Below are 14,217 nucleotides of genomic sequence, written 5' to 3' on the forward strand. Positions count from 1 at the left end.
TAAATTAATGGGGTGCAAAGGTTTCTTTTGTTGTCTCTCACCTGTGTGGACTCAGAGGGTCCAGAGCTGACCTGGACAGGGTTCAGGACACTGGGAATGCCAGGGATAGGTCTCTGGGTAGGAAAAGTTGGAGCAGGATGGATGAGTGGAGGGCTGTGTCCAAAGGCTGAACCTAGGGTTTGCTGACGACTTATAATTTGCTGATGCATTTGCTGGAGGGATACCGGAGTAGGAGGGTATGTGAAACTCAGAGCAGGGCTGAATTTGGGAGAAAAAGGAGGGAAGAGGAAGGAAAAAGATGAGGGTCATTATAGTATGGAACTGTACAGATTAAACATTTAAAAGATATTTGATATATTTACATTAATGGAAGTCAAGTCCCTCCCTCCCCCTCATGTCTTTCTTCATGCCCCAAAGGATGGTAAATCCTGCTTTTAAATCCAGAGTTGGCCTGTATTTACTAGTGAGTGCAAAAATGATACCATAACAAAACATAACATTTTTTCCTAACATTTACCAGGAAATCACAGAAAGCCAACCGAAATAAAATTCAGAAAAACTGAAATAAAAGGCAAGCAGTTCAATAACAGCTATTTATTGCAATAACAAACTTTATATAAAGAAAAAGAATGGGTGCCCACATGCTTTATAGTACTTTTATTGATAATGCAGTTCCCCTATGTTCGCGTGTATAAAGCAGTTCCTTTAATCTTGGCTCATGCTACGCTCTTTCATATGTCTCTAGATCTTATTACAAGAGGAGAGAAAATCAATTGGTTAAATGTGTTCTGAACACCATGCTTGTCATATCACTCATTTGTTTGCAAAGATGGAAAGCTCAGTTCATCCAGAATGTCACCTAAAGAATTGCCATCAGTGCCGTTTGGTTACAGAAACTGATGGATTAACCTTTCCCCTCTGAAATTGGTGATCAATGAGTTTCAATGTAGAAATATTCCAATGGGAAAGCACTTCTCCTTCTTCCAGTTAAACAACAGTAAATGTCTATTAGAACCTATTATGCATGTTAATACCTGTCATCACTTCATTACTTCGCCGTATTTCCCAGACTACAGTGACTTTGGAGGAAATTACACTGCCATCTAAGGACCTATTTTGTGGGTAGTGCCAAAGCATTCTTTGTGTCATACTCGAGAAATAAATGGCGTGGAACTAAATCTTCACACACAGGAATATGAGATTCTCCTGTAAACATTTGCCAATAACTTACAATCATAGGAAAAAAAAAAACCACAAAAAGTATTCATTGATTTTTTTTCCCCTTAAAAAAACCCAAAACAACCATAGTTCAAAAGAGCCATACAAATTTAAAACATTAGGTCTTAAAAGAGAGGGGTGCAGGCATAATACCTTTTAAGAATCAAGGCTTCTTCTAATGTCAAAAGGGTGGATTTAATCCAAATTTACAGTCTGGAGTCTTAATTGCTATTGCTGTTAAATGCATTAACTGAAAATACGGCGATACAAAAAAAGCTAAAATCACTTCAACCATTTTAAGTAATAATTCTACAGAAATTCTGTGTTCATTAATCTGACTATACATTTTGTCTGTTTGACTACAATCCATAAAGAGACAGCTTCAATGTGATTACATTACTACTATTATTCCTGGTGAGAACTCTGCATTACAATAGTTTGCCCATTTAGGACAGAATATCATTAAGAATACTCCAGGAGAATTTTACTGGTCTTTGAGGAACTCTCTTTTCATTTTGCATTGTATTCTTTTTAATAAAAGGAGGCAGAAATGTAGTGAAAACAGTAATTGTTCACAGGAAGAGTTAGGGAGAAATCAGTAATAATATTCAGTTATTGCAGCTCTATAGTCCCTGCTAGTGTTCCTGTAAGCAACCATGAATGATTACAGCACGATTTAGCTAAGGTAGCCACTATGGATGATTGATAGGACATTAATCAAAAGATGCATATCAGGCTCAGAATTTGTTCACAAGCTTTCTTCTAATAGCTGATTTCATGTTCACTGAGCTCTATGCCAGTTTGTTCAATTTATTCTTCAGTGTACAAGCCATTCATCAAAGAACACAATGATTTAACACCCCTTTTCCTTTTTAGTGAACAAACATTACTAAGTGTAACTACTCTGGTCTGTTCATTAAAAAACATACCGTTACAATGTCATACATGAGGCTAAAACAATGCCTCCTTACTATACCCTGGCATTTTTTGCTTCTGTATATACACTGTGAGTTCATCTCATGTACTTCAAACACTAGACGGCACCATCCTGAAGATGCTATCAAATTTGCCAAGATCAACAAATGCAACATACAAACAATTTGGATGAAGTATTTTATTTTTCTGTGAGCGGTTAATGCCTAGGACACCTTCACCCATCAGCTGAATCAGTTTAAAAGAAAAAAGTAAGTGGACTGTTTTCACTGAGAGCTCCAAGTACCTAGCACCCTTGGAAATACAGGGTGGTTGGGTTTTTTTTCCTTTCTAGGTGTTTATGCATGCACAACAATACCTAGCTTTGCAAGTTCAGGTTCAAAATTTTGGCAACATTCTTCAGATCCTACATGGTAAAAAGACAAACTTATGATTCAGCCACAAGACGTGACTGACTTAAGACCTCAGCTCAGAGATGTGGATCCCGCCCATCACTGCTCTGTGACTACAGTTACATGAGCACCTGCATCTGACATTAATTTTTTAACCAATCCAAAGCAAGAGCCCAGGAGATCCCTCCCAAACAGTGCAGGAGGGGCAGAAGGGAACTATTGTGATCTGAATATATTTTTATCTTAGTAGGAGGCTGTTAAGGTGCCAGTGACTAGAGACTCAGGAAGCTTGATGCTGAAGAGGAACCTTTGGCCCCAAGTAGGAAACAGACTGTAGAAGCCCCAAGATGTATACATTCAACTTGCGCTTAATGCAGCTCACTTACATTTACTGGAGTTTGGCAATATTCTCCACTCAGTCCCTCCAAAGATGGGAAAAGACTGCTGTGTCAATAGGGTATTTTTGGTCAAGCATCCCTCCTTTGCATTCTTTACCCCATGTAGAGCAACGCAAAGAGTGATGATGCCTCCCCAACGGCAAAATACCTTCCTAACTAAAGGACAAAAGCAGCTCTGCTTTAACAAATACAGAAGCTAGTTTCACTGGCCTGCAGTGATGCACCTTACACCAGTACAGTGCAAGTGCTTAAATGCTGAGTAAGTGTATTTGCTATTCCCCTCCCTATATAAATAAAAATGGCTTCCATCAAAAGGACAGATTTTACCTCATAGAGATGTCCTCTTTATCTACATCTGCTTTAACACCATATGAGCCTCCAGAAGGAAGATGCTAAGCCAGGCACTGCCAACTTTTGTCCAACTTGCAAACAAGCAAACTTGTAAGGTACAGCAGAAGAGACCGACATCATCTTACCTAGTGGCTCTTACTGGAAAACAATGACACCAGCAGCAGATGCATTAAGACACAGCTGGACAGATGTGCTAAGGAAAGGAGGAATCCTTATTTCTTTAGTATCTTTCTTTTGCCCTGTGCTCAGCAGCAAGGGTTGAGTCTGAGGTAGTAGGATTTTCCTACAGAGCCTGGCAACCTGCACTTCATTCCCTCCACCTCCAAACTTCAAACATCTCAGGCTGAAATGAAAAGGAGATCGTGAGGGAGCAGAGGAATAGCCAGCACAGCTAGGGGGACTACTCAGAAATGGTGATAACGGTTCAGCCGCAAGGGTGATTTCTTAAATAGCTCAGATAGCTGCCTTCAAATAATTCTCTCCAGCTGTTTCTGGAGAGTTCTTCATAAGGCAAGATGACCTGGCTGGGTTTAAGTCACCCTCATGCAAGATGCTGTCACAAGGCAGCCTGGACAATTTTTCTGATCTGAAAAGATCAGAAGATTCTGAAGAGAACAGAAGGTGGCAGGTCTTTCTCTGCCTTTCAGACATCATTCAGGCTGCTCGACAATAAAGTTGATGTTATGGGCCAAAAAGAAGAAAATGAAATCAAAGCTCACAACATTGCTGGCATGGAGCCGCTCTGTTGGGAAGGGGAAGCTTAGATTCCTGCCCTCCTTCCCAAAGTTTTTAACGCACTTTTTTCAATAACTCTTGAATACAGGATATGTGAATAATCCCCTTAACCCAGAGTCCCCTCAGACCCCATGGGATCCCTCTGCCTTGACCGGCAGCTGTATGCCCTCTTGCTGGCCCCACCAAGCTCACATTGCTTTCTAGCCAGAAGGCCAACATCAGCAGGAAGGGTGGGCAGCAGCACCACCTGGCCTTGCTCAGCCGATACAGCCATGTCTGCTTAGAAATGTGCACCAAGACGGCACTGGTGTCGCATAGTAACTGTCTAAAATTCATGCCCAGAGGCGGTAAATAAGACCTGAAAGTAATCGTTTTGAGAGTCCAGAACTACTAAAACCAACAACCAGGTTTTTCAAAAGCGATGAGTGGTTTCAGAGGCCTCAATTTGCATCATGTTTCTTTTAAGATATCTTAAAGGGGCTGCATTTCAAACAAGGGGTGCTCAACACTTCCAAAATCCAGATGCCAGAAGAACGCAAGATGCCTGCCCCAATCGTTCACATTTTCTGAAACACCAGTCACTTCCAAAAAATCTTGGATTCACAGAAGTGTAAGTGAATTATGAATCTTTTTCTTCCATCTACCTACTGAGAAATTAAAATCTACACCACTGGAGGGAACCTGATTTGTATTTCTGTTACAGACTTTTTTTTTAAACAAAGTAGAAAAGGAAAGAAAGAAAAAGATGAATGCATGTAAGACCACTAATAAACTACGTGCATGTTATATTTTTAGTTGTTGAGTTTTATGGGGGATAAGGGCTAGAAAAAACGTGTAATACTTCTGCTTAAGCATTCAATAACTCATATACCCTGACAGAAAAGCCCATCAGTGATATCATTTATTTTTCCATACTGTGGGACTCTGTGTCTGTCTGTCAGTCTGTCTCTCTCTCTCTCTTCCTCTTCTCCTCCTCTGCGAAGTCTCAAACTCCCTTCACCGGAGGTAAAGCAGGGCAGTGAACTACATTGCAATTACATGAGCACATCAAATTTTAAGGAACAGACTTCAAGAAGAAGAAAAACAGACGTTATAATCAAAACCAAACTTTGTGGCTACTTTGTGGCTGTCCTACTAACAAGGTCATCCAGTTTCTGGTCACAGCTGCAGAATTTACTGCAAAACAGCTGTGAATTCAAGTGAGGAAAAATTCCTTCTTTCCTATACATTGCATAGGTGTGCCTAAGAAGACAGGCTGACACAAAAATGCCGAGGAGATCCCAATTTTGTGAATACTGTCAGGACAGTTTAGTTATATCACGATAGTTTTCTTTTCTTCACAAAAACTGTGAAGATACCTTCCTTGTATCACAAAACACACGGAGTTCTGCAAGATCTGATATAAATGTCTTGCAAAAGTAACTGAGTGCTTTCCTCTTTCCAGTTCTGCTTTGCAAGGTTTTAGGAAAAGAGCTTTTCAAGCCTGTAAACTAGGGGGCATTCAGTGAAAGCCATAGGTGAATAACTTAAAAGAGATTCAACAAAGCATTGGTGGACTTCTGGAACAGCTGCCACAGGAGGCAGACATAGCCAGCAGGTTCATATGGGACTAGACAAGTCCAAAGACAACAGGTCCATAAAGAAATACTAAAAGCAACAAGCAAGGGAATATGCTTTGGGATTGCTAATCTAGTGATTATTTATGTTGGGAGAGCACATAGAGAACGAAAGTCAGAAAGCAGGTGTGTTCATGTCCTTCTTAAATAGCATCCGCTGTTTCCAACATCAGAGACAGACTGTGTGACTAGACAGTATCTAATACCTCTAGTTTGACCCAGTGGGACATTTCTTATGTTTTAAAATATCTTTTTTTTCTTTTTTAAATTTCAAAAGGATAGATTTGTTTCTTTGGGATATCTTTGTTTATTTATATAGAACCACGTTATGTTTACCATATTAAAGTTTTCTTTCCTATCCTCTATCCTAAATCTTTCCTGCAGCAATTCAAGACCAGCACTTTGTTATTTTACCCAGCACTCATCATTCACCTTCCCCTTCGCAGTCTCTTCCTTTCTTTTCTCTTTTGCATATTTGAAATTATTACTATACCCTCTTCCTGTCCAGTCGTCTCATCTTTAATCTGGAGAAACTAGGTCAAGTCTATTTTAACTCATCGGTGTCATTTTTCAGACCTCGATCATTTTCTCTGCTCTTCCTTGTAGTCCCCCCAAGTGCCTAACATCTTTCTTGAAATAAAATGTACAGAACTGGTCGCAGTACAGGAACATGTGTCATCGTGAGACACACTGGCTCCACCTACACTGCTGTGCAGGAGAAGGCTTCAGGCCCTTTGGCCTGAAGGGTGTTTGACGTCTGGGTGGTGCACTCACAGACCAAGTGCTCGCTCCATGAGGGAGGGTGCACCCTGCACTGCAAGGGGGCACACAGGCCCTTCCTGACTTGTGGACAAGCCTTGGCATTCCCAGATCACTCTGTAGCCTCCATCATTTGTTCTTGCCATCAGCAACTGACATTAGGCAGACCAAACCATCCAAGTCCTTCCAGAAAGGACCCCAGTTCATGAAGGGAGAGGTAGTTTGTAGGTGGACTGGCTTAATGTTCAATAAAGCTGATCATCAGGTATTAGGATAACACCATGGCTTCTTCTAGCTCATGCTCAAGTAGGTACAGATATCACTACTTTGTCTTACTCTCCCTTAAGAGTTGCATGAAGCCTGTGGGCAAGTGAAACTGAGAAACCAGGGTGCAGAAACCCACTAATAAATGTTGGATGACTCACTGAATTCAATGGACTGACTCACCTGACTCACTGAATTCAATGGAGTTTTTATCCTTTCCTTACACCAGGCCAGGATTTCACCTTTAGTTTTTGATTTGGATTTTCAAAGTCCTTATTTATTGTTTAGGAATGTTGCTAAGGGGCAAACAAGCACCCTTCCCGTTTTACAAATGTACCCAGCTACTCTTCAGGAAAGCACCCCTAATAACTCTTAAATACTTCTGAAGAGGGACTGACTTCAGCAAGTCCTTAAGTGCTGTCCTAAAACCTGGGCCCTATAGAGATTGCAATCTTAACTGAATTAAGTCATAATACAAGTCACAATTAAGTTCACAGTGATCAAATACTGCTTTTCACATGCTCAGGTGCTCTTTTTTTATAAGGAGTAATGTAAGAAACAGCTTCATTCCTCCCATGGTAAACTGACATGTAGGAGCCACTGTCCAAAACGCAGGACTTAAGTAAGGGTGGCTGGCAGTTGAGCCATGGATGCTGAGAGGGTCTGCATAAGCTGACTTCATACACAGCAGTTTATGTATATATTTTGATGGAACTATGTATATGTGTAATATGCAGCCAGGAACACTGCATAATCAGATGTGGAAAGCTGCGGATAGTCAGCAGGACAGACTCATAGTCTGACCCCAACAGAGATGTAGAAGAGAGAAAGCCAATGAGTTTTCCTTGGACAGCACCTGGAAGAGAAGAAGCAGCCAGGAACATCACCTAAGAAAACTGTCTCCTGTTGTTTGAGTTGGTGGAAACAGGAATTTATGTACGTTCTTTGTAAACCAACAGGATTGAATAAAAAGGAAGTTTCCAACTCTATCATCTACTTCTCCTCCTGATGGAAACAACCTGCAAGAGTGACTGTTGACAAATTGCTCAGGTCACAGGAGAGACAATGCACTCAGCAACCTGGCAGCCCTGAAAAGATTTGTGAAATTCTTACTGCTTCAAGTATCTTACACGCAAAATGAAAACCAAATGGCGTTACAGGAAGGGAGACTTCAAAAACGCACTTCTGTTTGGAGCATTTTACCCACCATATATGTAACATTTTTAGTAATACAAAAGAAGAGTTTTGCTTTAAATCCTGTTCTTTTCCCTCTACTTTCTAACTGACAACACTGAGTTTTGAGTAGACAATGCAGACAAGTCACCAGTTGCTTTTATGGCTTGTCACTCAAGTACAGGGGAAAACAATATCAAACTGTGACTATGAAACCAGACATGTGGTGTGATTGTAAAGGTATGTAAGAGACTTGAAATCCTCTGAAATAATTTTTCAAAACTGACTAGGTTTCACGAATATCCCTCTGCATTTGTAATGTTGACACGTTTCATTAAAAATCACTAACTTGGAGACAACTCATCTAACTGAAATTGTAAAAAGATGTATCCTGCATCTAATAAAGTATAGCATATATTATACTATTTTTTTCTAGTTTTCATCAGATAATAGTCATCATTTTACAATTGTATTTAACTCACATATATCGTTGCCTCTTTTTTCACTGTTCTATTACCAGTTTAAAATTAACAGAGTCTGTGGTTTGTACTTTCTCTTCAGCTTACCATATTATCTATTCTGTTTTATCTGCTAGGCTAGGTGAAATTTTTCTTCATGAATACATTGTGATATGCCAGAGTAAAATGGAATAGTTTCACTGAAAGCAACAGAGCCACGCTGATTAACCTTATGTGCTCAGACAGCATTGACAGCTTTATCCTTCTCACTGGGATAATTCCTGTTCAGGAATCCTTAGCATCCTAACTGGACTTTGTATTAACAGTACCTTGCGTAATTCATCTGTGCTCCCTCCATGCAAGCTCACGACACTTCTGGCAAACATAATTTTGAATTAAATTCACAGCTAAGCATTTCTGGGTTTCTAAAACTGGTATCATTAATTACATGAAAGTGCTAATTAATGCTTGCTTTTAGGGTCTGAAAATTAAGTAATGAAGTGTTAAACTCCAGCACACTTCTCTTAGCTCCAAAACTTTCCTGGAATTAATAATGCGCTGGGTCCAACGACTTTAAACTCTTCGAGTAACACTGAACCAGGCTGGAACAAGTTGCTTCAAATTGACTTTTAATTACAAGATCTGTGACATACATGTTTACAGGCATACATACATAATCACACTTGTATGTATGTGTATCTATACATGTAAAAGTGCATGCAACATGTGCCTGCATAGTCTATGTTCTTTATGTTGCTTGAAATCTTACATTATACACCTTCTGAAGGCAGAAACCTTGCCATTTGTGTGTACTTGTGGTGAAAAACATCCACCACTTTCTAATGCAAGATGCAGGTGACGTCCAAAACAATCTCCCAGAATGTCACCATCCTATAATCTATACGAGCTTTCTATAGGAGGCTAGCTGCAAAATTACATTTCTACAGAGCCTGAATTAGATGCAACTTTCTGTAATACTGACTAATTTCATTTTTATTCACTTTGTAGCACTCCTCTGCCATTCACACTTCTTGAAAGAGGGTAAAAAATGAAGCCATTATGGCATGATAGAGCATTATATTCCCTTCTTTAGATTAACCATACACAGTACAAGACCACGAAGAATAAAGCCCTGTGCTGCACATATGTGATGTGTCTAGTTATAATAAGACCTGTTTCAGTGGGGTTACACCTGGTCTGAATTCGACTCAGTCTGAACTGCAACTAAGCCTTCATTTACAACATATTACATGCAATTAACTAGAGACCTTTTAATGCAAGAAAAGCTTTCACTCAAAGTCAGCTCTACATCTCACTTAGGCAGATCCCAGGAAGAGTGATAATAAAAGAGCAGAACACCTGTAATGCTCACATAATTAACACCCTTTTTACCCTGTACATCCTCTCATAAGGAGCTTCTTGCAAAACATTGCTGAATATATTGTTGTTCTACCTGTTCTACTCTAAACATGTCCTTTTTAAGATTCATTTCATTAACCAACATTTGATTGTGTCCTTTTACACAGATTTAATTACATAAATATACAAACTTAAAACTTACATTCTCAAACAGAAATCGAAGGTAAGAATTAAGCAGTTGTTTTTTAGTAAAAGTTAGATACAAATTCTCAGATGGGGTCTTCTGTTTTTTAGTGCAATTGTCAGCAATCTGGGCATGGAGTCGAGCAATGAAAAAATGAAATCTGCATATATGACAAAATTATTTTGAACAGCATGGTGCAGAGCTAAAAGGTTATCTTCAGAGCCAAGTGTGCTAGATGAATGAGCAATACTGATAGCAAGATGTATATTGATACTGAAGGGGAGTCTGAACTACTCATACACTGGTTCTAAATTAGCTGAGCCAACTCATGAGAAGCACTTGTCTCAATGCAGAATTCAATGGAGGAATGAAAATTTGATCAACATGAAGCTATGGCAAAAACATGTTAAGACAAATGGAATGGGAAACAGAACACAGAAAATCATGGTGCATTTGAATTGCTGGTCCTCTTCTGGAATATTATTGGATGTAGTAGAGGGAGACTGTTTCAGACAGTATCGGCAGAAATGACAATGCAAGAACTCTCTAAAGAGCAGAGTGAAAACAACCATTTGCCTCAGAAAGAAGATGAATAAGAGGAGACATAATAAGAATATATAAAATATTGAATAAAGAAGGAAGACTGAGAACATGAGGGCTCCCTGTCTTATAACTACGAGACATTCTGTTAAATTCAAAAACTGGATAATTTAAACCTGATTAAAGGATACTCTTTGCCTTTTTTATACGGTGCATAATGAGACTGTTGGGCTCTCTGCTGGAGATACTTTCACTTTTCTCTGTGATAAGCTTATACTTTCATTGGTATATCTTAACTCTGGTTTTATTTTTGTCTTTGCTTTTCTCTCTGCGTTTGCCAAGGGAAACTGGAGAAAGTAATACATGGTCACTTGTCTCTAGATATAAAGCACTTCAGAGAGGAGGGCACTGACTAATTATACAACAAACGCTCTATACAAGGAGCTTATATGAAATGAGGAAATCATTGAGAATCCAATACCTGCTTGCAGAAGCACAGACTCTTGTCTTCCTCACTGATATTAAGCCACTGCTGCCTAAGCTCACCCTACAAACCTGCCTGTCTTTTTCTAGCACTCTTTGTGAAAGTATCCTCACCACCATTCCCTGATGCTCAGCTTCAGATCAGCCCAGAGCAAACCAATGTGAGCCAGAACAACCAGGATCTGGCTGTAATTAACCACACTATGTTAGTTGCTCCTTCCTGTTCTGATGACATCAGGGAAGCAGGGAGGCAGAGCCTGGGGAAAAAAAAGTGCTGCTGTGCTTTCTCAGTTTCTTTCAAATCTTGGAGGAGGGCTCCCATGGGCTCCCATGAAACTGAATTTTAACACGTTATCAGATGGCTAAGGCATATTCACAGTTACATTTGCCTAGACCCAAAGAAAGTCTCTTGTAGTAAGTGGAACTACTCTTGATTTAAAAACCTTGTAGCTGACAGGGAATCTGGCTCATTTTCTGAAAACACTCTTTGTAAATTTGGTATCGCAGCACTGCTAAGGGACTAGAAAAATATAGAGGTTCTGAATTTCAGATCATATAGAACATGAAGTCCCAAACTCCTGTGTTTATTAAAGACCACGTAATCTTTTGTAAAGGTTTTGAATCGGTACTCTTAATACCATGGGAAATGATTACCCCTCTATACTTACTCGAGGCCACGCTGCCTCTCAAAAAGAAGTGCTACTGAAGTGCAAAGTCTAATAATTGTCACAGGTAGCAGATATAACATTAAGTACATCCTGACAAAAGATTAATAGCAGGGGTGCTGCACTGCAGGACTGAGGCAGGTAACCAAATGAGTAAATGTCAAATGAAGGATTATCCTCATTTGATGCTATTTCATATGCCTCCTTTCTGCATAATCTCTCCCAGCTGAGACCTAAACCAGGTGTTTTCCAATGCACAAAGTAGAAGCTCTACCTGGTGTGCTAAAGGAGATCCACTATTAGCTGTCAGCAGGAGCAACATCTTCTTTTCAAGTACTCAGCCAGTAGTCAGGATACAGCATTACACCGCCAGCTGACAATGACAAAGCGCCCGCCACGTCAAGCCCTATCTGGATTGTGCTAAACTATTACTATTTATTATTCAAACTGCAGTAGTACCCATGTCAAGGACCAGAGCCCTTCTGTGCTAGGCTCTGTAAAAACAGAGCCCAAAACGTGGCTCCTTTCATTTGATTTCATCCTCAACATCCCACAGTGCTCATATAGAGGGTCCTATGCTGAAAAGCTGTGTGAAGCATGGGATATAATCTTTTAGCCAGAGCATGTACTTTCTTTAGCCAATGCAAAGACCAGTGAGGTCCTGGAGACGCTTTCTTAACACAAGTAGCACCTTTGCAAAAACAGGTTAAAAGAGCATTGAGCCTGCAAAATCAAACATACCAGAACTAAACCTGCCCATACCTCCGTGTGCTGACTCATCAGCTTTTCGTTATGTGACCACGCATCCCTTTTCCCACCTGCAGGATTCATAACTCGTTCAGTGCACAAGATGAACAATAGTCTTCACTAAGAGACCCTCTGGTATTTTTTCTTCTCCTTGCCCAGAGTATTGCCCATAGGCCTTCCTTCCATTGTATTTAAACCATCAGTGAATACATAATTACTGATACCCTCCTGAGCTTCTCTACTGTGCTCATCACTGTATAATCTAAGTGCTTCACAAAACATTAATGCTTTCAACCTCCCTCTGAGGTGAAGGGGAAGGATTTTGCACAGGAACAAGAATCAAAGAAAGATGAAGGTAAAAAGTGCTACTTATTGTGGTTGCCCAATTTCAGGCATGGAGACCAGATCTCCTGGGTTAGTTAACAAGACACAGCACATGAAATGTTCAAAATAGTTGCCAGTAGCTTCAAGTCATGGCTGTGAGCAATTCGGCTCCTCTGCAGAATTAAGAGTGGTAGGCTGGGCCTCCGGAAGAGAAACTGTATGAGCATGGTCACTCATGGTCACATGGGCAACTGTGGTCACTTCCGACTAGTTCAGTTTGCCCAGCATCAGGCTGGGATTGTGTTGCAAGAGCAGGGTCTGCCCTCCAGGCAGCAAACAACCTGGTAAAAGGCTCACTCCTCTTTTACAGCTTCCTGGGACAGGTGAGGTGGGGTCCTGCAGCTCTGACTGATCCAGGGACGATGTTCAGCCTGTGCATTGAAGCAGGCAGGGGCCCTGCGAAAAAATACTGTGCAACCCTGAAATTAAAGATGGTATCAAAGCACAATCACAAGGGGGCAGTACCTTCATTCACCTTAATGACTGGCTTCTGCATGCTTTATTTTGCAGCTTTTTCTCTCTTCTAGTGAAGTGCTATGTTGTGCTATATAAAAGCATTTTGTCCCAGCTTGCTTAACCTGGACAGTTCCTGGTCTGACTCCTGTCTCCTCTGAAGACCACCTTCTTTTTCACCTTCAGGGAAGGCTGTTATGGCTGGGCAGACAGCTTAGCCTCCACAGGCTTCCCAAGGAGGTACCAGATTAACCAGAGCAGCAGCTGCAGGGAAAGGTCCTCCTTCCTCTCTGCGGGCCCTGGACTGGAACATGCTGAATGCTTAGACTATTTAACACATGCTAATAGAAACCTCTTAAGGGCTTATCACTTGGCTGAATGGGACAATTTCTCAAGAACAGCTAAGATCACATCTATACCATCTAGGCAACATCCCTGGCAAATTGTAGCTTCTCAGAGAATAGGTAGCAAGAGGTCTTATACTTTGTACAGAAAAGTCTCTTCTTCCCTAACTTCATTCTGAGAAATAAATAACTTTGCTGGCACTTTTTGGAAATACTCAGCATTAGATAGGTATCTGCCATGAAATATGCTGCCAAGTGTAAATTATATGGGCTAAGTTAAAAGTGATTGGAAACAAGATCTAAAAGTAGTAGTAAAGACTGTGTAATATTAAGTATAGTTAATGCTACTGATGTTGCCTAAAATACAAATCCTTCCTGTCTCGCAATTCCATCTAGTGGCCTGCCAAACTGTACCATTTTCTTGCAGCAACTCCTATGAGATTTACCTGCAAGTTTCCAGATGCTGGGATTTTACACTAGGAAAAGTTTTTTCTACACTTTGATCACTGTTGCAGACAGGATATTAAATGGGATGAACCCATGGTTTGATTCAGTACAGCAGTCCTTGTGCTGAATGCATTATTTACAAGACAGTGAGTTCCAATAAATTAAGTTTTACTGATAGTCTTATTGCTATTTAGTCTTGGAATTTATTAAAGCAATGAAATGTGGCTTGGGTTTAATACCTTACGTCACTGTTTATTTTGGTGTAACTCTTTTATAGACAGGTGCACGTGGGAGAAGTTAAAGGGCATCAACAG

The 14,217-nt window shown here is 40.3% G+C and overlaps 1 protein-coding gene across 8 annotated transcripts in view; it reads right to left on the reverse strand.

Annotated features, from left to right (window-relative positions):
• Nucleotides 1-14,217, reverse strand: part of GLI3 (GLI family zinc finger 3) — a 215,829-nt gene that overhangs the window by 44,935 nt on the left and 156,677 nt on the right. For all 8 annotated transcript variants that reach the window (XM_075493586.1, XM_075493585.1, XM_075493579.1 and 5 more), the window contains one exon: nucleotides 42-258. In XM_075493586.1, the coding sequence (XP_075349701.1) occupies nucleotides 42-258 (217 nt within the window). The remainder of the gene's footprint in view (nucleotides 1-41; nucleotides 259-14,217) is intronic.

The sequence above is a fragment of the Mycteria americana genome, chromosome 2 (genome assembly GCF_035582795.1).
Source record: "Mycteria americana isolate JAX WOST 10 ecotype Jacksonville Zoo and Gardens chromosome 2, USCA_MyAme_1.0, whole genome shotgun sequence".
In the NCBI taxonomy this organism is placed as follows: domain Eukaryota; kingdom Metazoa; phylum Chordata; class Aves; order Ciconiiformes; family Ciconiidae; genus Mycteria; species Mycteria americana.